We start from the raw sequence: 27,279 nt of genomic DNA, 5'->3' as shown, positions 1-27,279 counted from the left end.
CAGTGTTTATACTTTAATTTATTCATTTACATTGTCGATTAACAGCCAAACTAAGTGAATCACAGTTGTTTTTATTATGGTCAACCTATAATAAAGAATGACGATCTCACTGTGAGGCGACACACATGTTTCAGTTGGTCTAAAGTAGCAGTCAGACAGGCAGACATACAGACAGTCGATGCAGTGGCAGCTGTTTTCCTCTGCCCAGGTTGGATTTCAGCGTGATTGATATCTGTCAGGTGCAAGCAAACGGCCCCTCATTTATCTGGCCATCTGCCAATCAATCATTCAGCCTCTTACTGGCGTGACATCACAGGTGTCTCAGGATTGAGTTAGCAGCTAATATTAAAGAGATAGCGAACCAGAATAGAATTAACAACTCCCCCTTTCCATCCTTCCTTTCCCCACCCCTCACACTCATCTCTGTCTTTGATTTGCTTTTTTAAAATGAATATTTTCTCTTTCCTTTTCCTCCCTCACCCTCCCTACCACCGCCTTTGTAGACCCATCCCTGCCTCTCTCTCTGCAGAGCCCCTCCCTGGGCCCCTCAATGCTCCCCTCAGTGACTCCCGATAGGCAGGCGAGGCAGGCAGATGTAGGACGAGGCAAACAGGTTGATGTTGACAGGGTTTCCATCCAGCCTGATGTCCTCCAGGGAGCGTCGTATGTAGTTACGGTCGTGGCTGTTACAGAATGTGTCCACATGAAGATTCTGGATGTTGTTGTTCTGGTGGGGAGAGGAGAGGAGGAGAGAGTGAGACAGAGAGACAGAGAGAGACAGACAGACGGACAAACAGAGATACGGGGTGTGGGGGGGGGGGGGTTATGTGTTACTTTGAGGAGGACATTAAACTGGAAGAAGCAGAGACATGATGGCAGACGTCATTAGAGTAATTCATTTAATCTGGAGAGCTGCTCCAATTTGACTCTGTGCCCGTTGAGAATCCATGACTACAGAGGAGAGGAGAGAGAAGTTGCAATGTCGGAAGCTCCTCCTAGTTCTACAATTTCTCTTTTTAAATTATGATTTTAAACCTAACTCTAACCCAAATCTTAACCACACTGTTAACCTTATGCCTGCCTAAATTAAGACCAAAAAGCTAATTTTTGTTTTCAGAAGTCATTACGACTTTGCAGCTTGGCCATTTAGTGGTTATCGAAAAGCCAGGATATTAGCCAGGAATTTTGTTTTTGAAGTATACAGTACTGGAATTACTATATTTATATATTATACTATTCACTCTAGTGTTTTTGCGCAGTGTTTTTGTACAAAAACATTAAAGTGATTACTGTAATATTTAATTGAGTGTTTTTACAGATATGACTAGTATATTGTAGTGTTTACTGTTTTTTTTTGCAGACATTGCTGTAGTATTTACAGTAGTATTTTTGCAGACATTATTGCAGAATACTGTAGGACAGTACAATTTTTTTGCTATCTTTTGGGGGATTTGTCCTTGAGTGAAACCTACTGAACAAATACAAAAATAGAAAATTGTCCATAACCCGTAAGGAGTTAGAATTGGGAACTGAACGGCTGCTCCTTTCAGTAATCTGTAGGTAGGTAGGACTAGAGCCTGATTGGATAGTTCAAAGCTTCTGCTCTTTTCTATCCATTTCATCTCATGGGATGAGAGGCGGAGGCAAGGCAGGCAGGGGCAAGGAGGGCGTGGTTGACTTAAGGCTTGGTATTAAGTGTGCATTGAGGTGCGGGGGTCGCAGGAGTTTGCAGATTCTTTTTTTAACAGTACAGCCTTTTCTTAGTAATTCTCTATGCGTTGACCCTGTGACCTCAGTGTCGGGATTGTGTTGTCCTTTGTATTTGCATTAAGACTCTTTATTGTCTGCCAGAGATGCATGGGTTGCCAAACTGTTTCTAGAATGAGGTCCAGGTATTCTGGCTCTGCAGGGTAAATTGTTATTTGATATGTTTCTGAAGCTGGTTTATTTATGATTTGGTGTGGGGGGGGGATCTGGTCTTGATGTATTTTCTCCTTAATTATATTTGGACAAGGTAAGGTGGGATTTGTTGTTTTGGTAGCCTGATGGTAGTTAGAGAGATCGTATCCTCCCATACCTGGATAAGGACATTCCCCAGCCTCTCCACCAGCTGATACAGCAAAAATTGGGATATGGGCAGGGGAATGGGCAGGGTATATGCTAATGAAATATTAGCATATCTGTAGCCATGAAGTGCTTTGAACGGCTGGTCATGGCTCACATCAACACTATTATCACAGAAACCCTAGACCCACAAAAATGTGCATACCGCCCCAACAGATCCACAGATGATGGAATCTAATTTGCACTCAACACAGGGGCCCCTCAGAGGTGCGTGTTCAGTCAGGGGTGCAGCCAGGGGTGCGTGTTCAGTCCCCTCCTTTACTTCCTGTTTACTCATGACTGCACGGCCAGGCACGACTCCAACACCATCATTACATTTGCCGATGACTCAACAGTGGTAGGCCTGATCACGACAACGACGAGACAGCCTATAGGGAGGAGGTCAGAGACCTGGCCACGTGGTGCCAGCACAACAACCTCTCCCTTAACATGATCAAGACAAAGGAGATGATTGTGGACTAGAGGAAAAAGAGGACCAAGCACGCCCCCATTCTCATCGACGGGGATGTAGTGGAGCAGGTTGAGAGCTTCAAATTCCTTGGTGGCTACGTCACCAACAAAGTAACATGGTCCAAATACACCAAGACAGTCGTGAAGAGGGCACAACAAAGCCTATTCCCCCCCAGGAAACTGAGAAGATTTGGCATTGGTCCTCAGATCCTCAAAAAGTTCTACAGCTGCACCATTGAGAGCATCCTGACAGGTTGCATCACTGCCTGGAATGGGAACTGCTCGGCTTCCGACCGCAAGGCACTACAGAGGGGAGTGTGAACGGCCCAGTACATCACTTGAGCAAAGCTTCCTGCCATCTATGACCTCTATATCAGGCGGTGTCAAAGGGAGGCCCTATAAAAATTGTCAAAGACTCCAGCCACCCTAGTCATAGACTATTCTCTCTGCTACCGCACAGCAAGAGGTTTCGGAACGCCAAGTCTAGGTCCAGTAGGCTTCTAAACAGTTTCTACCCCCAAGCCATAAGACTCCTGAACATCTAATCAAATAGTTACCCAGATTATTTGCATTTCTCCCCCTACCCCGCTTTACACCGCTGTCATCTATGCATAGTCACTTCAATAACTCTATCTACATGTACATACTACCTCAACTAACCGGTGCCGCCACTCATTGACTCTGTACCGGTACCTCCCTGTATATAGTCTCGCTATTGTTGTTTTACTGCTGCTCTTTAATTACTTGTTACTTTTATCTCTTATTCTTGTCCATATTGTTTGGAAACTACATTGCTGGTTGGGGGCTCGTAAGTAATTATTTTACTGTAAGGTCTAAACCTGTTGTATTCGGCGCATGTGACTAATACAATTTGATTGTATTAGTCACATATAGTATTCTACAGTATACTACAACTTTCTATAGTAAGCACTACACAATCAAGAGATACTACAGTATAATACAGTGTGCAGTATTCTACAGTATTCTTCAAAATGCTACAGCAAGTACTACACGTGATTGAGGGGTCCTTTTTTGTTGTTGAGGATTTTAAAGTATACTAGAGTTTACTACAAAATGCAATAGAATGATATAGTAAGTACAATAATATTCTATAGTAACCTGTAGTATTTTTATGTGGGGCGTGTGAGGTGTATGAGCGGTGTGTGTGGGATGCATGAGGAGTGTATGAGAGGTGTGTGCGGTATGTGAGGTGTATCAGGGGTGTGTGTACATGCATGTTGATACCTGCAGGTGTAGTACTCGGAGGCTCTCAGGTAGTGGGACAGGGATGTAGTCCAGCTTGTTATCAGACAGATACAGGAACTCGAGCAGGCTCATCTCCTGTTTAGGCCAGATGGAGTAAAACAATAATGTAAAACATCAATAAAAGCCACCAGAGGGAGCTCCATCTCTATTCAGTCAAGAGGAACTGTATCCTAAAATACTGCTTCAGCTACTTTGGTATTTACTGTTCGATGATGTTGTCAAAAGGAATTCCTTCTGGCATTTACATCAAAGAATTAAATAAAATTACAGCTAGAGTGTGTGTGCGCATGCGAATGTATTTATGTGTGTGTGTGCAAATGTGTGTGTGTGCACCTTAAACCCATCTGTATGTAGTCCATTGCTGATCAGTCTGTTGTTGCGCACATCAATGTATCTGAGGGTGGGTGGGAGTTCTGGCAACGCCTGCAGGTTGTTATCAGCCAATAGGATGTCCTGGAGCTGTGATAGGGGGCGGAACGCATCTTCATCCACACCAGAGATCTGGTTCCCTGTTAAATCGATGCTCTTCAGCTTGTCTGGAATGCACAGACCAGGGGGTTGAGGTGAACATATACTATATCACACACAGTGTTGGGTAGGTTACGTTCTGAATGTAATCTGATACAGTTACTAGTATACAGTTACTAGTTACCTGTTCAAAATTGTAATCAGTAATGTCATTTTTGGATTACCCATACTCGGTAACATAATCGGATTACTTTCAGTTACTTTTGGATTACTTGTATTATGCCCCCCACACACATGCTCACCTCCTTCTTTGACATTTCCTAAGTCTGTTTAACAAATGTATGTTAGAATTTCGACATCACAAACAGAATCTGTGGTATAAGCAGTCTTAAGAGGACATTATTTTCCCTGAGTGCCAAAAAATTACTTTTTCAAATCTTTCTACATGCAGATAAGAAGTTTAAATTGTACATATAGTATCCGAAAGATCAGAGGATAAGGTTTCCAAAAGACTTGCCATTGTCAAATAACTCTCAAAAGTGAAGAGATGAGCTCTATTTCAAAATATCACTGCTTCCAAGAATAACTGCTGTTCCCACTCCACACATGTCAAAAGACAGGCTACAGCAGGGGTACTCAGCAGGGACCCTACGAGGTCCGGAGCCTAATTAGCATAATACAAACATCTCCATAAGAATCTGTCAAATTGACCTTTTCACGTGTGAGTTCCAAATATCTCTAACAGTCGCCCCCAGCTTGAGTTGTTTTATTCACATGTCAGAATGCACTCACCGTTCCAAAATATGATTATTTGGACAGTTAACATGCGCTGCCTGCTAATTATCTATAGGCTGTTTCAACTTGTCAATTTCAAATTATTTTCTAACAAGTTGTATTTTCTAACAACAGTTTGAATTGAGATGTGTTCCGCCGTCTCATTAATTCACATAGAAGTAGCCCTTGCAGCGTCGCGGGTAATTTATGTTTGAGGCTTTACTGAGCCAGATAAAAATTCTCTCTTCCAGGAGAACACACCAAACTTCACACGTTTGCACAGATCAAGTATGCAAATAATAGCGCAGTTTTGCAAGAATTTGAAAATGTTCTTGCTGGTGCTCACTTTCCCTTCCTTGTTGTTTTCCTTATTTTCTGTATATTGTGTTCTCGTTTCTACTGTAAGCGCATACAGTATGTATGTACAGTTGAAGTCAGAAGTTTAAATACACTTTTGTTGGAGCAATTAATACTCGTTTTTCAACCACTCCACAAATCTATTACTAACAAACCATAGTTTTGGCAAGTCGATTAGGACATCTACTTTGTGCATGACACAAGTCATTTTTCCAACAATTGTTTACAGACAGATGATTTCACTTATTATTCACTATATCACAATTCCAGTGGGTCAGAAGTTTACATACACTAAGTTGACTGTGCCTTTAAACAGCTTGGAAAAGTCCAGAAAATTATGTCATGGCTTTAGAAGCTTCTGATAGGCAAATGTACATAATTTGAGTCAATTGGAGGTGTACCTGTGGGTGTATTTCAAGGCCTACCTTCAAACTCAGTGCCTCTTTGCTTGACATCATTGGAAAATCAAAAGAAATCAGCCAAGACCTCAGAAAACAAATTGTAGACATCCACAAGTCTGGTTCATCCTTGGGTGCAATTTCCAAACGCATGAATATGCCACGTTCATCTGTACAAACAAGAGTACGCAAGTATAAACACCATGGGACCACGCAGCCGTCATAACGCTCAGGAAGGAGACGCGTTCTGTCTCCTAGAGATTAATGTACTTTGGTGCGAAAAGTGCAAATCAATCCCAGAACAAAGGACCTTGTGAAGATGCTGGAGGAAGTACAAAGGTATCTATATCCACAGTAAAACGAGTCCTATATCGACATATCCTGAAAGGCCGCTCAGCAAGGAAGAAGCCACTGCTCCAAAACTGCCATAAAAAAAGCCTTTTTTGCAACTGCACATGGGGATATGTGTATCGTTCATATCTGCTGGATATATGTGACACAATCCCTCTCCAAAACAACACATATTTGGTTAGTAGAGACCCTACTGAGTATCTTCCACCCCACTTTAGCTAAGACAGGTAGAAAAGTTTACACTCTACTGTTTGGAATTGAAAACCTGGTCTAGGTGTGGAGAAATGTTAGATGCGAAATATAAGGCAAACAACTTCTATATTTAAATGTTTAATAGACAAATACAGACAGAGACAGACAAATACAGACAGATATAGACAGTATAGTATCCCGGGAAGTCTACCCTGGGGGTTGGTGATAGAGGGAAGGTACATGCCGCGACGTTGGCTCCTTCTGCTGGGAGTACACGGGCTGGGCACCCCAACGCGGATGGCTGCATGTAGAGGTAATTAGGGGAGAGTGCCAACCAGCCATGCAGGCCACATAAAGGGAGCACCGTGGCACACCGCGAGGAGAGACAGACAGAGCAGAACCTGAGAAGAAGGACCGAGCCAAACCCACGTTATTTTGTGATGTTTATTTTGTTGCCTTGTAAAGTCGTGTTTTCTGACTAGAACCTTCCTTTCTCTGTGTTAATCTCTGCGCGCACAACCCAAACCCCACGGTTTACCACAACAATTTGGACAGACGTAGAAAGACAAATACAGACATAGACAGACGTAGACAGATGTATTGGAAGACAGACACATTCCTCGAAAGATTTGTTCACAGCAAATCTCTCCCTCTCCAGCTGGCAGGGCTGACCTAAGTACACTATTGCCTTAGCTTTTTGCTGTTTCACCCTTTTGTGCCTGGTGCCAAAGCATTAAATCAAGGCTGAGATTTTGGGGTTGAATAGACTATACATTTGAAACATAATTGCTTAAGGACACCTATGGCTGTTTTTATGGCTCAGGGGCCCATATACTTGTTAATGAGGCCTGCTTTGCGGTGACCTCTGGCCTGAGAGAGGGTACCTAGAGGCCAAATTCGAATAGGGAATAAATATTGGAAAATATAATTATTAACACTACAAGCCAATTTGTATCCCATGTACAGTCCATTGGTGGCTATGGAGAGGGTGGAGAATTAAGTGCTACTGGATATATACGACACAGTCCCTCTCCAAAACGACACATATTTGGTCAGTAGAGACGCTACTGAGTATTTTCCACCCCACTTTAGCTGAGACAGGCAGAACATTTCTCTCTCTACAGCCCAATATTCTCAACTTAAGTGTGAACCTACACTGATTGTACAAAACAGTAAGAAAACCTGCTTTCGATGACACAGGCTGACTAGGGGATTGCAGGTGAAGGCTATGATCCCATATTGATGTCACTTGTTAAATCCACTTAGATCAGTATATATGAAGTAGAGGAGACAGGTTAAAGAAAGAGTTTTAAGCCTTGAGACATGGGTTGTGTATGTGTGCTAATGGAGGGTGAATGGGCAAGAAAAAATATTTAAGTGCCTTTGAACGGGGTATGGTAGTAGGTGCCAGGCACACCGGTTTGTGTCAAGAACTTCAACACTGCTGTTTTTATTTTACACTCAACTGTTTCCCGTGTGTATCAAATAATTGTCTACCACCCAAAAGACATCCAGCCGACTTGACTGAACTGTGGGAAGTATTGGAGTCAACATGGGCCAAATGAACATGACGTCATCAAGTCATCCCTTTTAAAGCCTGTGGGGAATATAAAACGCCATACCATGAAATGCAATGGCACAACCAAAGAAAGCTTTTTCTAGACTGAAATATAGGTGCTATGGTCAGAGGTCGAGAACAACCAAAATATAGTATTTTATTTGGCACGCTCAGTTGTGACTTGACAAGTACAAATATAAAACATAGCTATAAAGAGAGGACCATTAGGACAAGTTGCTTTACATTTGGCAAATATACTTCAAATTAGTAGGCAAATGAGTAGGCAACTAAGACATCCATTGTAAACAGCTCCCTCCTGTAGTCGTATAGGCAAACATTTCCGTTCTTAGGCCAAATTGCTGTTCTGCAGAATGAACGAGTCATGCGTTCCACCTGGCCACCACATTCAGCAGTGTATTTTGCACATCACATAACCTATCACCTGCATATTAAGTGAGGGGAAGCATATTTTAACTTGTTTTGGGATGCTGCTTTTATGGAGATGTGGGTGCCATCTATTGATCCATTTATATATGGGAATTGATTGACGCAACCTGGACTCAGGGATAGACATATCATAGTAAATATAAATCCAAGACACGCCAATTAGAAGTTATGTTTCGTATGGGTAAGTATTAATTTGTGGATGTTACAAATTTGTACAATATGTTTCGAATTAGCAAAACATATGATATGTAATGAATTCCCATGTGTTGTGGCTAACGTTAGCTAGGTGGCTAATGCTAACGTTAGCTAGGTTCTAATGTTAGCTAAGCTAGGGGTTAGCATTAGGGGTTAAGGTTAAGATTTGGGTCAGGAGTCAGGTTAAATGGTTAAGGTTTGGGGAAGGGTTAGCTGACATGCTAAGTTGTTGAAAAGTAGCTAAAAAGTAGTAAATCATTGCAAGTTGTTAATTAGCTAAAATGGTCCATGATGAGATTCAAACAAGCAACCTTTGAGTTGCTAAACGTTTGCGTTATACAGTCGTGACCAAAGGTTCAGTCCTGTGTCATGCCAACAGTAAAGCATCCTGAGACCATTCATGTGTGGGGTTGCGTCTCAGCCAAGGGAGTGGGCTCACTCACTATTTTGCCTAAGAACACAGCCATGAATAAAGAATGGTACCAACACATCCTCTGATAGCAACTTCTCCCAACCATCCAGGAACAGTTTGGTGACGAACAATGCCTTTCCAGCATGATGGAGCACCTTGCCATAAGGAAAAAGTGATAACTAAGTGGCTCGGGGAACAAAACATTGATATTTTGGGTCCATGGCCAGGAAACTCCCCAGACCTTAATCCCATTGAGAACTTGTGGTCAATCCTCAAGAGGCGGCTAGACAAACAAAACCCCACAAATTCTGACAAACTCCAAGCATTGATTATGCAAGAATGGGCTGGCATCAGTCAGGATGTGGCCCAGAAGTTAATTGACAGAATGCCAGGGCGGATTGCAGAGGTCTTAAAAAAGAAGGGTCAACACTGCAAATATTGACTATTTGCATCAACTTCATGTAATTTTCAATAAAAGACTTTGAAACGTATGAAATGCTGGTAATTATACTTCAGTATTCCATAGTAACATCTGACAAAAATATCTAAAGACACAGGCAGCAAACTTTGTGGACATTAATATTTGTGTCATTCTCAAAACTTTTGACCACGACTGTACACCTAACCATCCACCCTGACTAACCACCCTACTTTAGTTTGCGCTTTAAGTAACCTTCTGTCTTATGTAACTAAACCAAAGGTAACATCATACTAACTTGAGTGTCATGAATTTACATGTACTATGTCATGTCTAGTCTATGAGACCAGGCTGATTGATGGCCAGGAAACCTCTCTTCACTTCAATCTGTTTTGCGATGGTCTATGGAAATTGTATGTAACTGTTAATTTTTCTGATGATTGCATCCAAAACATCGGCTCATCGAGGGCTGTGAAATACCCATCGTCAAGTTCCAGCTGAAAAGTGCCCGTTGACAAAAACCTGAGGGTGGATATAAGCACTTGGATGTGCACCGGAATGGCATGCATGTTTGTCTTTCTAAAGTAGGTTTTAAATCCTCGCAAAAATATTGGTTTTGGGAAAAGATATCTGATGAGCCAATCCCACCTTTCTCTAAAAACGGGCTCTCTGCGAAATGCAATATGTGCAAAATGTTCCAACAGAGAAAGATCAGCCATCTCTCATTCAATGCCCCATTATCTCAGTCTTTTATAATATTTCAACAATAAATTAACTTTCACATGTGCCTCTAATTTAAGAAGTTGCTGTACTTTACAAGGATTATTATTTAAAAATGTAAAATGATTTACTCTCACGATTTCACACATGTTCAACATACATTTTCCCCATTCACTAGGCTATGCTTGACAAGCAGTCCCCCTATTCCACCACTTGGCACTGTGCGTCACGATCATGGCTGTGAGTAATTTATGCACACACTCAAACAAACGTTCATAGTGATAGATCTTACATTTTGTAAATGATCCCATTCATGGTATCACTCAGATATAGGACAGACACTTCAGGGCAAACTTCCTTTTGATTTTTTTTGGGACTATCTGTTGTGCTATGTTTGTAAGGACTAATAGCAGTAAGGCCAATAAAAATTTTCATCAAATATTTTTTATACAGTACATTTGGAAAGTATTCAGACCCCTTTTGACTTTTTCCACATTTTGTTACGTTACTGCCTTATTTTAAAATATATTCAATTGTTTTTTCCCGTCATCAATCTACACACAACACCCCATACATAATGAGAAAGAAAAAACTGGTATTTTATGTTATTAATGTTAGCAAATTTATAACAAACCCCCCCGAAAAAAATCACATTTACATAAGTATTCAGACCATTTACTCAGTACTTTTCGGAGGCACCTTTGGTAGTGATTACAGCCAGTCTTCTTGGGTATGACACTACAAGCTTGGCACACCTGTATTTGGGGAGTTTCTCCCATTCTTCTCTGCAGATCCTCTCAAGCTCTGTCAGGTTGGATGGGGAGTTTCGCTGCACAGCTATTTTCAGGTCCGGGCTCTGGTTGGGCCACTCAAGGACATTCAGACACTTGTCCCAATACCACTCTTGTGTTGTCTTGGCTGTGTGCTTAGGGCTGTTATCCTGTTGGAAGGTGAACCTTTGTCCCAGTCTGAGGTCCTGAGCACTCTGGAGAAGGTTTTCATCAAGGATCTCTCTGTACTTTCTGATCCGCTCTGTTCATCTTTCCCTCGATCCTGACTAGTCTCCCAGACCCTGCCATTGAAAAACATCCCCACAGCACGATGCTTCTACCACCATGCTTCACCGTAAGGATGGTGCCAGTTTTCCTCTACACGTGACGCTTGGCATACAGGCCAAGGAGTTCAATCTTGGTTTCATCAGACCAGAGAATCTTGTTTCTCATCGTCTGAGAGTCCTTAAGATTCCCTTTGGCAAACTCCAAGGGGGCTGTCATGTACCTTTTACTGAGGAGTGGCTTCCATCTGGCCACTACCATAAAGGCCTGATTGGTGGTGTAATGCAGAGGAGGTTGTCCTTCTAGAAGGTTCTCCCATCTCCACAGAGGGACTCTGAAGCTCTGCCAGAGTGACCATCGGGTTCTTGGTCACCTCCCTGACCAAGGCCCTTCTAAGGCCCTTCTCCCCGATTTCTCAGTTTGGCCTAGTGGGTAGCTCTGGGTAGAGTCTTGGTGGTTCCAAACATCTTCCATTTAAGAATGATGGATGCCACTGTGTTCTTGGGGACCTTCAATGCTGAAGACATTTTGTTGTACCCTTCCCCAGATTTGTGCCTCTACAGAATCCTGTCTTGGATCTCTAATAACATTTCCTTCCACCTCATGGCTTGGTTTTTGCTCTGACATGCACTGTCAACTGTGGGATTTTATGTAGACAGCTGTGTGCCTTTCCAAATCATGTCCAATTAATTAAATTTACCAGAAGTTGTAGAAACATTTCATGGATGATCAATGGAAACAGGATGCACCTGAGCTCAATTTATTTTGTGTCTCATGTCAAGGGCTCTGAATACTTATGTAGATAAATTATTTCTGATTTTATTTGTAATACATCTGTTTGCTCTTTGTCATTATGGGGTATTGTGTGTAGATTAATGAGATAAACAATTGATTTAATTTGTTTTGGTACTAGGCTGTAATATAACACAATTTGTGAAAAGGGAAGGGGTCCGAATACTTTCAGAATGCAATGTATATAAAAACAAAGATCTAAATTCAGTAGCAAAATTAACCTTGCTATGACCTACCTAAAACAATTCCATATAGCTTAGCAGAACCCCCCCCCCCCCCCCGGACTGTAATGGGTTAATCATACAAAGAGCCTCAATGTCTCCACCACCACTACTGACCATCGTAAACCTTAGCACGCACTGTGTCAAAGGTGCACTTGGTAGCGACGGATTCCTGCTCTTTCAAATCTAAATCAAACTTGGTGCCATCCTTTAGAAGTATGGCTGCAGTGCCATACTTGTGTCCAAACTTACTAGTAGCATCAGTGCAAAGGGTGAGCTTATTCAAAGCATCCTCCAGATGTCACATTGAAACCTGTCATGCCTCCAAAACCATGTGAATGCAGAATATTGGACCTGGTCACCTGTCAACCTGTGACCCACCAAGTTTTTCCAAAACAACCTTGACAACCTGTGATGCTTTTACTGAAACAACACACATGGTAGTGATAAAATCCATACAAACCTCTCTAACAGCATCTGTGTAACAGCTTCAGCCTCATCTATCCTTTCCTTGTACAGACTCTCTCCTCCCTGAGATGCTCACACTCCTTTTCCAGGTTCCTCCTACCACCAAGTTCCCTATCTAACTCCTCTACAACAGAGTCTGTCTCCCGAGCACATTCCAACACAGCGACACTGTCATCTTCATCACAATCTCCTACAAAAAAAGTATATCTTGACTCTAGCATCTTTTAGGAAGATGAAACACTCTCTTATCAAAACCCCCCTGTTTCAGTCCAGCTAAACGTTTCCTGTTTGCTTTCATTCAATGTAGACATCAATCCACTGATAGATTGCGGAGAGTTACTGTCATCAGCAATGTAAGCCCCAAGATCAAAGTTTTGCTGCAGCACATCTAAAATCAAGTTATTGCATGACTCTGACTGTGGGACAGTCACCTGAGCCCGGTTGCTTATCTCCAGCATAATGCCATTAGTCAACTGGTCAGCACCAAACTTACATGGCCCTTATATAGACAAATAAAACTCAATTGCAAAATCCTGACTTCCCCTACCGTCCATACTACAACTGCTGCTGTGTCTCCACCTCCCCACAGGCCGAAGTAACAATTATCCTTGGCAGTGCATTCTTTTAGCTGGACACATTGTGCCTCATTGGCTAAAATACAGACAATCAGATCATAAAAGCCAGTGGTATAGACCTGTAAACACAGACAACCCACTACTCTCTTCAAACACACACCTGGCAGTTATTTGGGGAAAAAGTTCAACAAAATGTAGCTGTGAGCAGTAGGACCTGGGGTTCACAGGATGACAGAAAGGACACAGGAAGTGTAGGATAACAAAACGAGCACTTTATCGTGTATGAACTATCTTCAAATATGTACAGTGAAAGCATTACTATGTGTACCCCTCTATACCACAAGGATGACGCAAGTGAAGTTTAGTCTAATACTTTAGGTTGGTTATCTTTGAATGCAGCAGGTAATCATTCTTAAAGTCAATACTTAATGTATTGAGTTTACATTCCAATTCTGGGGTCAATTTGACTAATGGTTTCTGTTAATATTTGTGTAATATGTTCAGCATTACTTTGAATTCAGCAGCGAATCATTCTCAAATTCATTAGAAGCTAATTCGTTGAGTTTAAATACCACATGGAGTCAATTTCAAATCAAATCAAAATGTATTTGTCACATGAGCTGAATACAACAGGTATTACCGAACAGTGAAATACTTACTTTACAAGCCCTTAACCAAAAATAGATAAGTATAAAATAAGAAATAAAAGTAACCACTTTACATTGCAGTAGCAGAGAGAAAAGTCTATGACTAGGGTGGAAGGACTCTTTGACCATTTTTAGGACCTTCCTCTGAAGCCGCCTGGTATCGAGCATGGCAGGAAGCTTGGCACCAGTGATGTACTGGGCCGTACGCACTACCATCTGTAGAGCAGTTGCCATACTGCGATGGTGCAGCTGTAGAACTTTTTGAGGATATGAGGACCCATGCCAAATATTTTTCAGTCTCCTGAGGGGGAAAAGGTTTTGTGGGGCCCTCTTCACGACTGTCTTAGTGTGTTTGGCCTATGATAGTTTGGTGTTGATGTGGACACCAAAGGAGTTGAAGATCTCAACCTGCTCCACTACAGTCCCGTCGATGAGAATGGGGGCGTGCTCGGTCCTCCTTTTCCTGTAGTCCACAATCATCTCCTTTGTCTTGATCATGTTGAGGGAGAAGTTGTTGTCCTGGCATCACACAACCAGGTCTCTGATCTCCTCCCTATAGGCCCGTCAGGAAGTCCAAGATCCAGTTGCAGAGGGAGATGTTTTGTCCCAGGGTCCATAGCTTAGTGATGAGCTACAAGGGCATTATGGTGCTGAACACTGAGCTGTAGTCAATTAATATAATTCTCACATAGGTGTTCCTTTTGTCTATTTGCGAGGTCAGTGTGGAGTGCAATAGAGATTGCATCATATGTGGATCTGATGGGGCGGAATGCAAATTGGAGTGGGTCTAGGGTTTCTGGGATAATGGTGTTGATTTGGGCCATAACCAGCCTTTCAAAGTACTTCATGGCTACAGATGTGAGTGCTACGGGTCGGTAGACTTTTCGGCAGGTTACCTTAGTGTTCATAGGTACAGGGACAATTGTGGTTTGCTTGAAACATGTTGGAATTACGGACAGACAAGGTGATGTCACTTGCCTTGTCTGTCACTTGCCTGTTGGTCAGCACACTCTCAGAGTATTCTTCCTGGAAATCCGTCTGGCCCTGCGGCCTTGTGAATGTTGACGTGTTTAAAGGTCTTACTCACATCGGCTACGGAGACGTGATCACATGCATGTTTCAGTGTTACTTGCCTCGAAGCGAGCATAGAAGTAATTTAGCTTGTCTGGTAGGCTTGTGTTACTGAGTAGCTCGCGGTTGTGTTTCCCTTTGTTATTTGTAATAGTTTGTAAGCCCTGTCACATCCGACAAGCGTCGGAGCAGGTGTAGTACGATTCGATCTTAGTCCTGTATTGACGCATTGCCTGTTTGATGGTTCGTCGGAGGGCATAGCGGGATTTCTTATAAGCTTCCGGGTTAGAGTCCCCCTCCTTGACAGTGGCAGCTCTAGCCTTTTACTCAGTGCAAATGCTGCCTGTAATCCATGTCTTCTGTTTGGGGTACATACGTACATACGTGTACTCCTCAATGCCATCGGAAGAATCCCGGAACATATTCAAGTCTGTGCTAGCAAAATAGTCCTGTTGTCACGACTTCCGCCGAAGTTGGCCCCTCTCCTTGTTCGGGCGGCGATCGGCGGTCGACGTCACCGGTTTTCTAGCCGCCACCGCCACTTTTCATTTTCCATTTCTTTTGTCGTCATTGTACACACCTGGTTTCCAATCCCAGAATTATATGTTCCTTATTTAACCCTCTTGTTCCCCCATGGTTTTGTGCATGTTTGTTCGTTGTACATTGGTCTGTATTTCTGACCTTATTATTATTTATTATTATTTGCCTTCTTGGAATATTTGATGTTTTGAGTAAAGTTACGTGAATTAATCATCTCTGTGTCCTGCGCCTGACTCTGCCTCACCTGCTACACCTAGACGCCTTACAGAAACACGCACCTTAAAATGGAGTCAGCAGGTGCACAAAGCCCTCCTTTGTTAGTAGAGGAGCGTGTCCAGCAGCACTCGACCATGTTGCATAGTCTCGGCACAGCCATGGATCGTGTTGGACCACTATGAGGATTTCACCCGCCGCTTCGGGGCAGTTTTCGACCATCCGCCTGAGGGTAGAGCGGCAGGGGAACGCTCGTTTCACCTCAGGCATAGCTGATATTTGTTGTTGTTTTGAGTAAAGTTACGTGAATTACTCATCTCTGTGTCCTGCCTCTAACTCCGCCTTACCTGCTACACCTAGATACCTTACACCTGTAGCTTAGCATATGCTACATCTGACCACTTTTTTATTGACTGAGTTACTGGTGCTTCCTGCTTTAGTTTTAGCTTGTAAGCAGGAATCAGGAGGATAGAATTATGGTCAGATTTGCCAAATGGAGGGTGAAGGAGAGCTTTGTATGCATCTCTGTGTGTGGAGTGAAGGTGGTCTAGAGTTTTTCTCCCTCTGGTTGCACATTTAACATGCTCGTTGCTTCGAGGTGAGCAAAACTTCGAGAATTCCTTAGATGTCGTGCACCAGCAGTTGTTTACAAATATACATAGATCTCCACCCCTTGTCTTTACCAGAGGCTACTATTCTGTCCTGCTTATATAGTGTATAACCCACCAGCTGTATGTTATTAATGTCGTCGTTCAGCAACGACTCAGTGAAACATAAGATATTACAGTTTTTAATGTCCCGTTGGTAGTATATATGTTCTTGTAGTTTGTCTATTTTATTATCCAATGCTTGTACGTTGGCTAATAGGACCGATCGTGAAGGCAAATTACCCACTCGCCGCTTGATCCTCACAAGGCACCCCAACCTTCGTCCTCGATATCTCTGTCTCTTTCTTCTGCGAATGACGGCCATATCGGGTGTCTGGAGTAAATCTCCCTCCTTCGACTCGTTAAAGAAAATAATTGTCTTTCAATACGAGGTGAGTAATCTCTGTCCTGATTTCTAGAAGCTCTTTTCGGTCATAAGAGACGGTGGCAGAAACATTATATCCAAAATAAGTTACAAATAACGTGAAAAAACACACACAATAGCACAATTGGTTAGGAGACTGTAAAACGTCAGCCATTCTCTCCGGTGCCATTCTGACTAAGACAATTGGACTTACGGTTCATGAGAAGATTTTTTAAGTATTTTTAGAATTAGCATATGTGCATCTATAGGTACAGTGTGACCATATTTGAATGCAGGATTTTTTCAAATCAAAACCATAAATACCTAGTCATTTGCACAACTGCATCCAGCCAAAATGTGTCTTCCTCATTTATGCCAAATTGGCTACTATTAATCCACATAGCAGTTGTTGTTAGGGGTTAACTGCCCTGCTCAAGGGCAGAATGGATTGTATACCTTGCTGGCTCAGGGATTCAAACCAGTAACCTTTCGTTACTGGGCCAACACTCTTAATGCAACCGCTGTGTCAGATTTCTATTTTTTTTTACGGAAAAAGCATAATCTGAGAACGGCGCTCAGAGCCCAAAACAGCCAGAGAAATATCCGCCATTTTGGAGTCAACAGAAGTTAGAAATAACACCATAAATATTCACTTACCTTTGATGATCTTCATCAGAAGGCACTCCCATGAATCCCAGTTTGACAATAAATTACTGATTTGTTCCATAAAGTGCCATAAAGTCCATCATTTATGTCCAAATAGCCACTTGTCGTCAGCGTGTTCAGCCCGAAAAGATCCGTTACAGTCCTTTAGAAACATGTCAAACGATGTATGGAATCAATCGTTAGGATGTTTTTAACATAAAACATCAATAATGTTCCAACCAGAGAATTCCTATGTCTTCAGAAAAGCACTGGAACAAGAGGTAACTCTGTCGGGAATGCACGTCATGAGATCAAGGCACTCTGCCAGACCACTGACTCAGAGGTCTCATGAGCCCCTCTTTTATAGTAGAATCCTCATTCAAGTTTCTAAAGATGGTTGACATCTAGTGGAAGCCGTAGGAAGTGCAACTTGACTCCATAGACACTGTGTATTCGGTAGGCCAAGCTTTGAAAAACTACAAACCTCAGATGTCCCACTTCCTGGTTGGATTTTTCTCAAGTTTTCGCCTGCCATATGAGTTCGGTTATACTCACAGACATCATTCAAACAGTTTTAGAAACTTCATAGTGTTTTCTATCCAATACTACTAATAATATGCATATATTAGCATCTGGGACAGAGTAGGAGGCAGTTCACTCTGGGCAAGCTATTCATCCAAAAGTAAAAATGCTGCCCCCTATCCCAAAATGGTTAACTGCTAGGCTACCTGTCGCCTTGTCTAGAATGATGCAATGAGTTTAAAGACAACATCTGGAATGAATCTGACTTATGGTTCCTCGGTGTTGGAAAACATACCCAATTGTCATACTTAAGTAAAAGTAAAGATACATTAATAGAAAAGGATTCAAGTAAAAGTGAAAGTCATCCAGTAAAATACTATTTGTAAAAGGTTTTGGTTTTAAATATACTTAAGTTTCAAAACTAAATGCAATTGCTAAAATACACTTAAGTATCAAAAGTAAAAGTCTAAATCATTTCAAATTCCATATGTTAAGCAAACCAGACAACAACAACAAAAAAATACATTTATTTACGGATACCCATGGGCACACTCCAGCCCTTAGACATTAATTTAAACATGATGCATTTGTGTTTAGTAGTACACTGGATCAGAGGCAATTAGGGATGACCAGGGTTGTTATCTTGATTAGTGTGTGAATTTGACCATTTCCCTGTCCAGCCAAGTATTCAAAGTGTAATGAGTACATTTGTTTGCATATGGTTTTGAGCATTAGCGTTACACATGCTAAGAATGAGTTGTTAATAGTTTTCTTGTAATTATTTTTAGGTATCAATACCAAATTCAGTGTGATCCATCTTTTACATGGACAAAATATTTGAGATAATATACGACAATTACTTGAACGAATTAAACATTATGAAACATCAAAGATACCAGGCCTGGTCTTCAGAGCAAATTTTGAAAAGACATTGATAAAGACTGTAATTGATATATAAATGCCTGGGTATTTTAATTTTGGTGAATCTCTTCTGCAATGGGTTAAAGTTATGTACAGCAACCCCATATGTAAAATAGTAAATAATAGTTACTTCTCAAAGTATTGAGCTTTTAAGAGGAGTAAAACGGGGCTGTCCATTGTCTCCATATCTATTTATAATGGTCATTGAAATGCTAGCTATTAAAATTAGGTCCAGCAACAACATCAAAGGGTTAGAAATCCAGAGATAAAACAAAAGTGTCAGTGTATGCCGATGACTCAAGTTTTTTTAATGTCCACAATCTGGATCCCTGCACAGTCTCATTGAAGATTTTGATCACTTTTCTAGCCTCTCTGGAAAAAAAACTAATTATACTGTATTAAGTTTTGGATTGCTGAAAGACAGTGTTTACACTACCTTGTGGTTTACCAATAAAATGGGCAGATGGTGAAGTAGACATACTTGGAATTCACATCTCAAAAAATATTAATTAATATATCACAATCAATATCAATAGAAGGTTTGCAAAAATAGATACGATTCTGCAACCATGCAGAGGTAATTACTTGTCTGTTTGTTGAAAAATCTCATTGATGAACTCTTTGGTCCTATCACAGTTTACTTACTTACTAACGGCGCTGCCTACTCCAGACGACTCATTTTTTAAATCATATGAACACTTTATGTGGAATCCTAAGACAGACAAAATTAAATGTGCCTAATTATATAATGAAAATTAGTTTGGGAGACAAAAATGATGAAATATTAAAGCTTTAAACCTGTCACTAAAAGCTTCATTCATAACCCAAATGGTTCTCTAGTAGATTATTAAGAAAGGCTCATTCTTTTGGCCTTTATACAGACTTCTCATTTCCGGCAAATGGAAAATTACATTTTGTTTAAAGTATCGCCCTTTCTTAAACAAATCATACAAGCTGGTTACAATTTCAGTTTTATCCTCCAGAAATGTTATGGTTAAACTCAAATACTGATTAATAAAAAAAAAACATTCTTTATGGGAAAATGTAAAAAAAAATATATATATATATTTATTAATTAAATTACGAATAGAAACGGTGGAGTTATGTCACATATGCAGATATCGGAAATATATGGGAATGCCTGCTCAATCCAAAATAGGGGAGGCAAAGTGGAAAATGGAGAAGGTAGGGTACTTGTTTGCCTGCCATATATTAAAGATACAAATTGGCTGAAATGAATTGGCATAAATAGAAAAATATACCAGTTTAATTTGAGGACAAAAGGTTGCAAAATAAATGGGAAGAGATTTTCGATTACCGATTCCACAGCACATGGTTTATGAACTGGTACAAAAAACAACACTTGATTCAAAATTTGAGAGTTTTTAAATTTAAATTATTATATAAAATTCTTGCATCCAACAGAATGCTATATATATATGGGGCATACAACAATCTCAGCTCTTACATTGCCCTTATGTAGCTTGTTTCTGATCACAGGTTCCGTAATGGTTCAAAAATCACAACATGCACTTAAAATAAACCTTACAAATAGCAGTTTTGAGCAATTTGGAAAGCCAGAGTCAGTCAAAAATAATATAATAATACTCATAGGAAAAGTTTTCAACTTTAGCTCATAATCTGTGGATACTATATGATTATAAAGGTCAAATAATTATGTAAAACATCACAGCACAATTGAAAAAGATATGGATAATGGAAATCATACAAGGGTGGTCTATAGTGATAGGTGGGACACACACACACACACACACACACACACACACACACACACACACACACACACACACACAGTTGTTTCAATGGGAGGTCTTTCATGGCCATGCAAGTGCTAGGACATGCAAAACAACAAAAAAATGCTCTAAAACTTTAATACATTCTTACATTTTTATTATACTTTAATTCTCTAGCTATGATCAACAAACAATTTGAGCTTGAAGAATTTACTAAATAACAAAGGGCAAATATTGTACAATCCAGGTGTGCAAAGCTCTTAGCGACTTACCTAGGAAAATTCAGCTGTAATTGCTGATTCTAACATGTATTGACTCAGGTGTGTGAATACTTATATACAATTATTTCTGTATTTCATTTTCAATAAATTTCTAAAAACATATTTTCACTTTGCCATTATGGGATATTGTTTGTAGATGGGCATTTATTTAATTAATCTTGAATTTAGGCTGTAACACAACAAATACGGAATAAGTAAAAGGGTATGAATACTTTCTGAAGTTACTGTAGATTTGTGTTAAAAAATACAAATATTTCCTGAGTGTTTTTAGATCTCCTGCCATACACTTCAAATCCTTATTCCTTAAGATGTATTTTTAAACTGTCTAAAAAGTATGCATTTGTATGGGCTATAGTAGTAAATTAATATTTTTCTCAAGTCATTGGATACCGAAGAAAAAGTGCAGAGAAGGAAAAGATTGAACTTTCACCCTTTAGTTAACAATATCAACGTTTCACTCTACTGTGGGAATTGTGCTCAAATCATCACAATATTATCCACTTTCAATGTAACAAACTGAAACAAAACAAACTATGCAAGACTTATTTTGCAAAACAAACTGTGGAAGAGATTCTATTGCATTGACATGCAGGACTCATGGACCGACTCTACACAGACCGGTGTACCATAACCAATCAGATCTGCAGTACGACTATATGCAAATAACTATTGCCATATCTGGATCTGTGCCATTCATTTTGACCTGGACTGTGTTAACTTCTAATGGCTGCAGGGGCAGTATTGAGTAGCTTGGATGAAAAGGTACCCATTGTAAACGGCCAGCTACTCAGTCTCAGTTGCTAATATATGCATATTATTATTAGTATTGGATAGAAAACACTCTAAAGTTTCCAAAACTTTCAAAATAACCCTGAGGAAAACCCTGAGGAAAATCCAACCAGGAAGTGGCTTCTATTAGTTTCAGGCTTTTATTTTGAAAAATTAGCCAGAAAGATAACATTGCGTGGTCAAGTGGTCGCATGAGTTTTGCTAGCGCAACAGAGTTTGGACAGCCATTGCTTTTCCCTCTCCTACTGATAAAGACATTCGCGGTTGATATATTATCGATGACATATTTCAAAAACAACCTGAGGATTGATTATAAAAAATGTTTGACATGTTTCTGTGGACATAACGGAAACTATTTGGAATTTGTCTGTGTTGTCGTGACCGCTCTTTCCTGTGGAACGCGCCAGACAAACGGAGGTATTTTGGATATAAAAATAATCTTTATGGAACAAAAGGAACATTTTATTGTGTAACTGGGAGTCTCGTGAGAGAAAACATCTGAAGATCATCAAAGGTCAACGATTAATTTGATTGCTTTTCTGATTGTCGTGACCAAGCTACTTAATGCTAAGTGTACATAATGTTTTGTCGAGCGATCGATAAACTTACACAAACGCTCGGATTGCTTTTGCTGTAAAGCATATTTTCAAAATCTGACACGGCAGGTGGATTAACCTCTCTAGGATAGGGGATGCTAGCGTCCCACTTGGCCAAAAGCCAGGGAAAATGCAGCGCGGCAAATTCAAATAAAATGATATAAAAATCAAACTTTCATTAAATCACACATGTAAGATACTAAATTAAAGCTACACTTGTTGTGAATCCATCCGACATGTCAGATTTTAAAAAGGCTTTTCGGCGTAAGCATAAGAAGCTATTATCTGTGTTTACAACAGTAAACAAAGAGAGTAGCATATTTCAACCCTGCAGGCGCTACACAAAATGCGGATATAAAATATAAATCATGCCTTACCTTTGACGATCTTCTTTTGTTGGCACTCCAATATGTCCCATAAACATCACAATTGGTCCTTTTGTTCGATTAATTCCGTCCATATATATCCAAAATGTCAATTTATTTGGCACGTTTGATCCAGAAAAAAACAGCTTCAAAATTTGCGCAACATCACTACAACATATCTTTAGGTATTTTTAAACATTAATGATCGATCAAATTGAAGACGGGTCTATCTGTGTTCAATACAGGAAGACAACAAACCAAAGTTACTTTTCAAGTCTTGTGCAATCTCAACAGTGTTACCCAGTTCCGAGATGGCCGTACCTCTTCATTGTACAAAGGAATAACCTCAACCAAATTCCAAAGACTGGTGACATCCAGTGGAAGTGGTAGGAACTGCTAACAAGTGCCTAAGAAATATCGTTTCCCAATGAGAATTCACTGAACAGACAGAGACCTCAATTTTCTTTTATTCTGAATGGTTAGTCCTAGGGGATTTGCCTGCGAAATAAGTTCTGTTATACTCACTGGGCATGCTATTTATCCAAAAGTGAAAATGCTGCCCCCTATACCTTAAGAAGTTAACAAAAGGCTAAGCTGTGTTTTCCTATATTGCACTTGTGATTTCATGAATATAAATATTTTTAGTAATATTCATTGAATGTGGCGCTATGCAATTCAGTGGTTGTTGATGACAATTATCCCGTTAACAGGATTGCAGCCATAACAAGTTAAAAGCATGTGCGGTTGCGCTTGTTTTGAGATCAACGCGAGAGCTACATGTAGTCACCTGTGCACATTTGTTAATATTCTTTGCTAGTTAGTGAGTTAGTAGCCCAGTTAAAGCTAATTTGGAGTCAACAATGGGTGAGTGGTTGCTTCTTCTGAGAGCACAAGATCTTTGAATAGCAAGTCAGGTAAAGAGCTTTTTTATATCTTAAAGGGGCAGTGTTGTATTTGTCTTTAATAAGCTAAGCAGCCAATAGGCAGAGGGTAGCATAATTTGTCTGATTCTCTGTAATAGTGGTATGGGAATAATAATGAGTTTTACTTTGTAAAGTGGTTTCTTGTATCAAACAACACAACATTTTCAGCCACTGCCTTGTCTGAAGGACAAGTGGATAAACAGGTTATTGTCAAGCTGTGTACGTTTATTTTTCAAACGTATCAGGGATTTTAGGCCTACATTGAACACCACACCTTTTCTGCTGCTGTAGGCTGAATGATAGAACAGCTATTTCTATGTTAAAATGTTATGAGATGCATTTTTATCCATTGTTTTCCATTTTATCCATTGTAGGCCACTCTGGTAGGTCTACATTATGATCAAATAGCCGCAGCAGCCCGTGTAATCACCCTCACTACTTGCAGGGTGATTTGTGTGTGTGTGTGTGTGTGTGTGTGTGTGTGTGTGTGTGTGTGTGTGTGTGTGTGTGTGTGTGTGTGTGTGTGTGTGTATGTGCATGCCTCTGTGCCTGTGTGTGTGCGCGTGCCTGCATATATCTTACTGAGGTTGATGAAGTCAGTGTTCTTGACGTGTCTGATACTGTTGAAGCGTCCGTAGAAGTGTGTGGTATCTTTAGGCAGTGGAGGAATCTGCTCCAGGTTAGCATCATCACAATACACACTTCCACTGATGCACACACACAGCAAACATGTAGGCATACCTGCACAGAGACAGAGAGAACATTACACACACACACACACACTCCTACTGGTATGCATGCATGACTGTAAGTCACTTTGGATAAATATTATTTATAAATATTATTAATACTATTATGACCCATATTATTACCCTCTTGCTCTTTTGCACCCCAGTATCTCTACATGCACATAATAATCTGCACATCTATCACTCCGGTATTAATGCTAAATTGAAATTATATTATATATAAATTATTATATATAATTATATATATATTTATTGCTTACCTCCCTACTCTTCTACATTTGCACAAACTGTAAATAGACTTATTTTTTCTTTCCCTTTGTACATTTGTTTATGTGTAACTCTGTGTTGTTTGTGTCGCACTGCTCTGCTTTATCTTGGCCAGGTCACAGATGTAACTGAGAACTTGACTTGTTCTCAGCTGGCCTACCTGGTTAAATAAAGGTGAAATAAAACATGTAAAAAAAATTACGTGTCTGCTAAATGACTTATTATTATTATTATTATTATACACACAGCAAACACGTAGGCATACCTGCACAGAGAGTGATTACATTTTGCTCACGCACACACGCACACTAGCACGCGCACACACACACACACACACACACACGTGGCTCACCCAGGCCAGTGTCGGGTCCAAACAGGCCTGGTCCTTTGAAGTCCAGAGTTACTGGAGCCAGGGGAGGGGTCGGCCTGGGGAACAGGGTCATCTCCTCCTCATACCTAGGAGGGGGCATGTTGGCTGGGGGAGGGGTCTCAGGAGCAGGGGGGGCCACCGTCCCCACCTCGATCTGCTCTCACAGAGAAGAGTACATTAGTAGATTGACCAATTCACCTCTCTCAACCACTCTCTCTAGTTTCCCTTCTTTCACTCCCATCATTCCTCCCTTCCCTCTCACACCTATTCCTGTCGCCCATATTGTCCACTCTTACTTTTCTTCTCTCTTTATCTTGCCTCTCCTCTCTTGTTCCTTCTTTCTCACCCTCTGCTAGTCTCTCCTCTCTCCTCCTCTCCTTCTCACCTCTTGGTCTAGGTCTTCATAGTCATAGTTTTCTCCATTGAGGTCCAAGTTTTCCCAGTCTGTCTCTCCATTCATATCAAAGTCATCCAGGTCATAGGACTGTTCGTCTGGCTCTGCCCCCCCCTGAGGGGCACACACACTGGGGCAGGGGCCTAGCAGAGTCAGGGCAAAAGCCACAAACACACACAGCAGGGCCATTCTCAGGCTACACACCTGTGATAAGAGATTGTCAGTCAAAGCGTTAAATTCAGTAGGCTTTGGTTAGTGCTAATGCTAGCATCTAAAAATGTACCAAATCATCTTAAAAATACAGCACTTGGTTTCCATTCATATCACAACCATATCACCCCTTAGGATAAACAGTTGTGATAAAGCGAATGTTGTAAATTAATTCTGTATGATCGCAATCAGCGATAGTAACCTGGTAGATTTTTTGGTTAGTAAACCCCATCTGCATGGTAATTGATCTATATTTTACAGGCTCTTCTATTTTGTTTTTAACAAGGGCATTAGTCCAATGTTTGCATGACCTCTAGGGTCCACCTCTCCCTACTGCCTCCGGCCTGTCTAGCCTAAGTATAGCTGGAGATGTCTTGGTTCACACACATGCGCACACAGACACAGATACACACACACACAACTCCAGATGTCCACTGTCTCAGACACAACCACCTCTAAGGGCAAATCAAATGCAACTGGATATTTCAAACGATGTACAGTCTTTTTAGGTTAGATCTCCACATTTCCCTGTTCTCCGAATGTGACCCTGTATGTTTTGGTGTTTGTTTCTGCACCTCAGATCTGACCTCAGATCAGACCTAAGGTTGCCAAGAGGTCACATCTAGGATCCCTGTTGCTTTGGAACCAAGGGAGTATTGTTGAGTTGTTGGTAAGAATGCAGATGGAATGTTTGCTCTGAAAGCAGACATGAGTGTGTGAGTCTGGCCATGGGTTTGTCTGGTGCCAACAGAACTTAACACAAGTCATACACAAAACAGGATTATGCACCAGAAGTTATATTATTTGATGACCAATAAGGTCTATTGAATGGAATATTGAGATGACTGATATTATCAACAAACTGAGTGCTGATATTGTACTAGTCAAGCTACAGTTACAGAAAAAGCAGGGATGAGTTTCAAGGGATGTCAATTGAATGACTTAAACACGTGCATAAATAGAAATTATATTGTACGTAATGAGTCAGCAAAATCACAGTAATGTTGTTGCCAATCAGACAAATATCCAAATCACACTCTGGGACATGACACTAACAAAAGTGGAATTACACCACTTTATGATGATGTGTACCGATTGACATGACCAGTTTATTGTATTAGTCCCTTACTAAAACCAATCCCCATTGGCCCTTGAGTCATTCTCTAGTGACAGTGGGGTTTAGCAGCACAAGAGTATGCTTAGAGAGAAAACCAAAAACACTGTGTAGTAGTCATGAAATAGAACTTACCAGTGTCAGGAGTTAACTAATCCCCTTTTTATCCTCTCTCTTCTCCTGTTTTCTCCTTTAGAGTGCTGGTCCAGCAGGGTTAAATAATACCCTCTCCTCTTCTCTCCTATATTGTCTTCTCCTTTAGAGTGCTGGTCTAGCAGGGTTAGCCAGTGGAGGAATGGACCCCTGTTGTTCAGTTGGCTGGTGAGGGACGTGGCCAAAATAATGGGTCATTATTAGGAGAGGTACATGGGAGGGGGGAGAAAAGGGTGCATTTGAGGGAAGGCAAGGTCATTTAGGTCAACATGTACTCAGCTGTTACTAATCCCCCCCCCCCCCCCACCACACACACACACACACACACGGACACACTCTCACACATGCACACATTCCTACTTCTCCCAGACCCCCCTTCTAGTCCTTTTGAAGGCCTGATTACTCTAGCCGAAAGACCAATGTAATGTTTGAATAACACAAGGATTATATGGTTTATATGAAAAATTCCAGAACAATCAGAAACATTCACCTTCCCGAAATGG

The 27,279-nt window shown here is 40.8% G+C and overlaps 1 protein-coding gene across 1 annotated transcript; it reads right to left on the bottom strand.

The window, feature by feature from the left end:
* optc (opticin) lies at window positions 1–26,938 on the bottom strand. The gene is made up of 7 exons (XM_031825490.1): window positions 26,759–26,938; window positions 25,291–25,503; window positions 24,888–25,059; window positions 24,102–24,260; window positions 4,174–4,376; window positions 3,820–3,915; window positions 1–727 (listed from the first exon to the last, which is right to left on the bottom strand). Exons 2-7 carry the CDS (start codon window positions 25,486–25,488, stop codon window positions 560–562), a joined length of 996 nt encoding a protein of 331 aa, XP_031681350.1. The 5' UTR covers window positions 25,489–25,503; window positions 26,759–26,938; the 3' UTR covers window positions 1–559.
* Window positions 26,939–27,279: the final 341 nt, after the last annotated feature.

The sequence above is a fragment of the Oncorhynchus kisutch genome, linkage group LG1 (genome assembly GCF_002021735.2).
Source record: "Oncorhynchus kisutch isolate 150728-3 linkage group LG1, Okis_V2, whole genome shotgun sequence".
NCBI lineage: Eukaryota > Metazoa > Chordata > Actinopteri > Salmoniformes > Salmonidae > Oncorhynchus > Oncorhynchus kisutch.
This window is presented reverse-complemented; position numbering and strand designations above follow the sequence as displayed.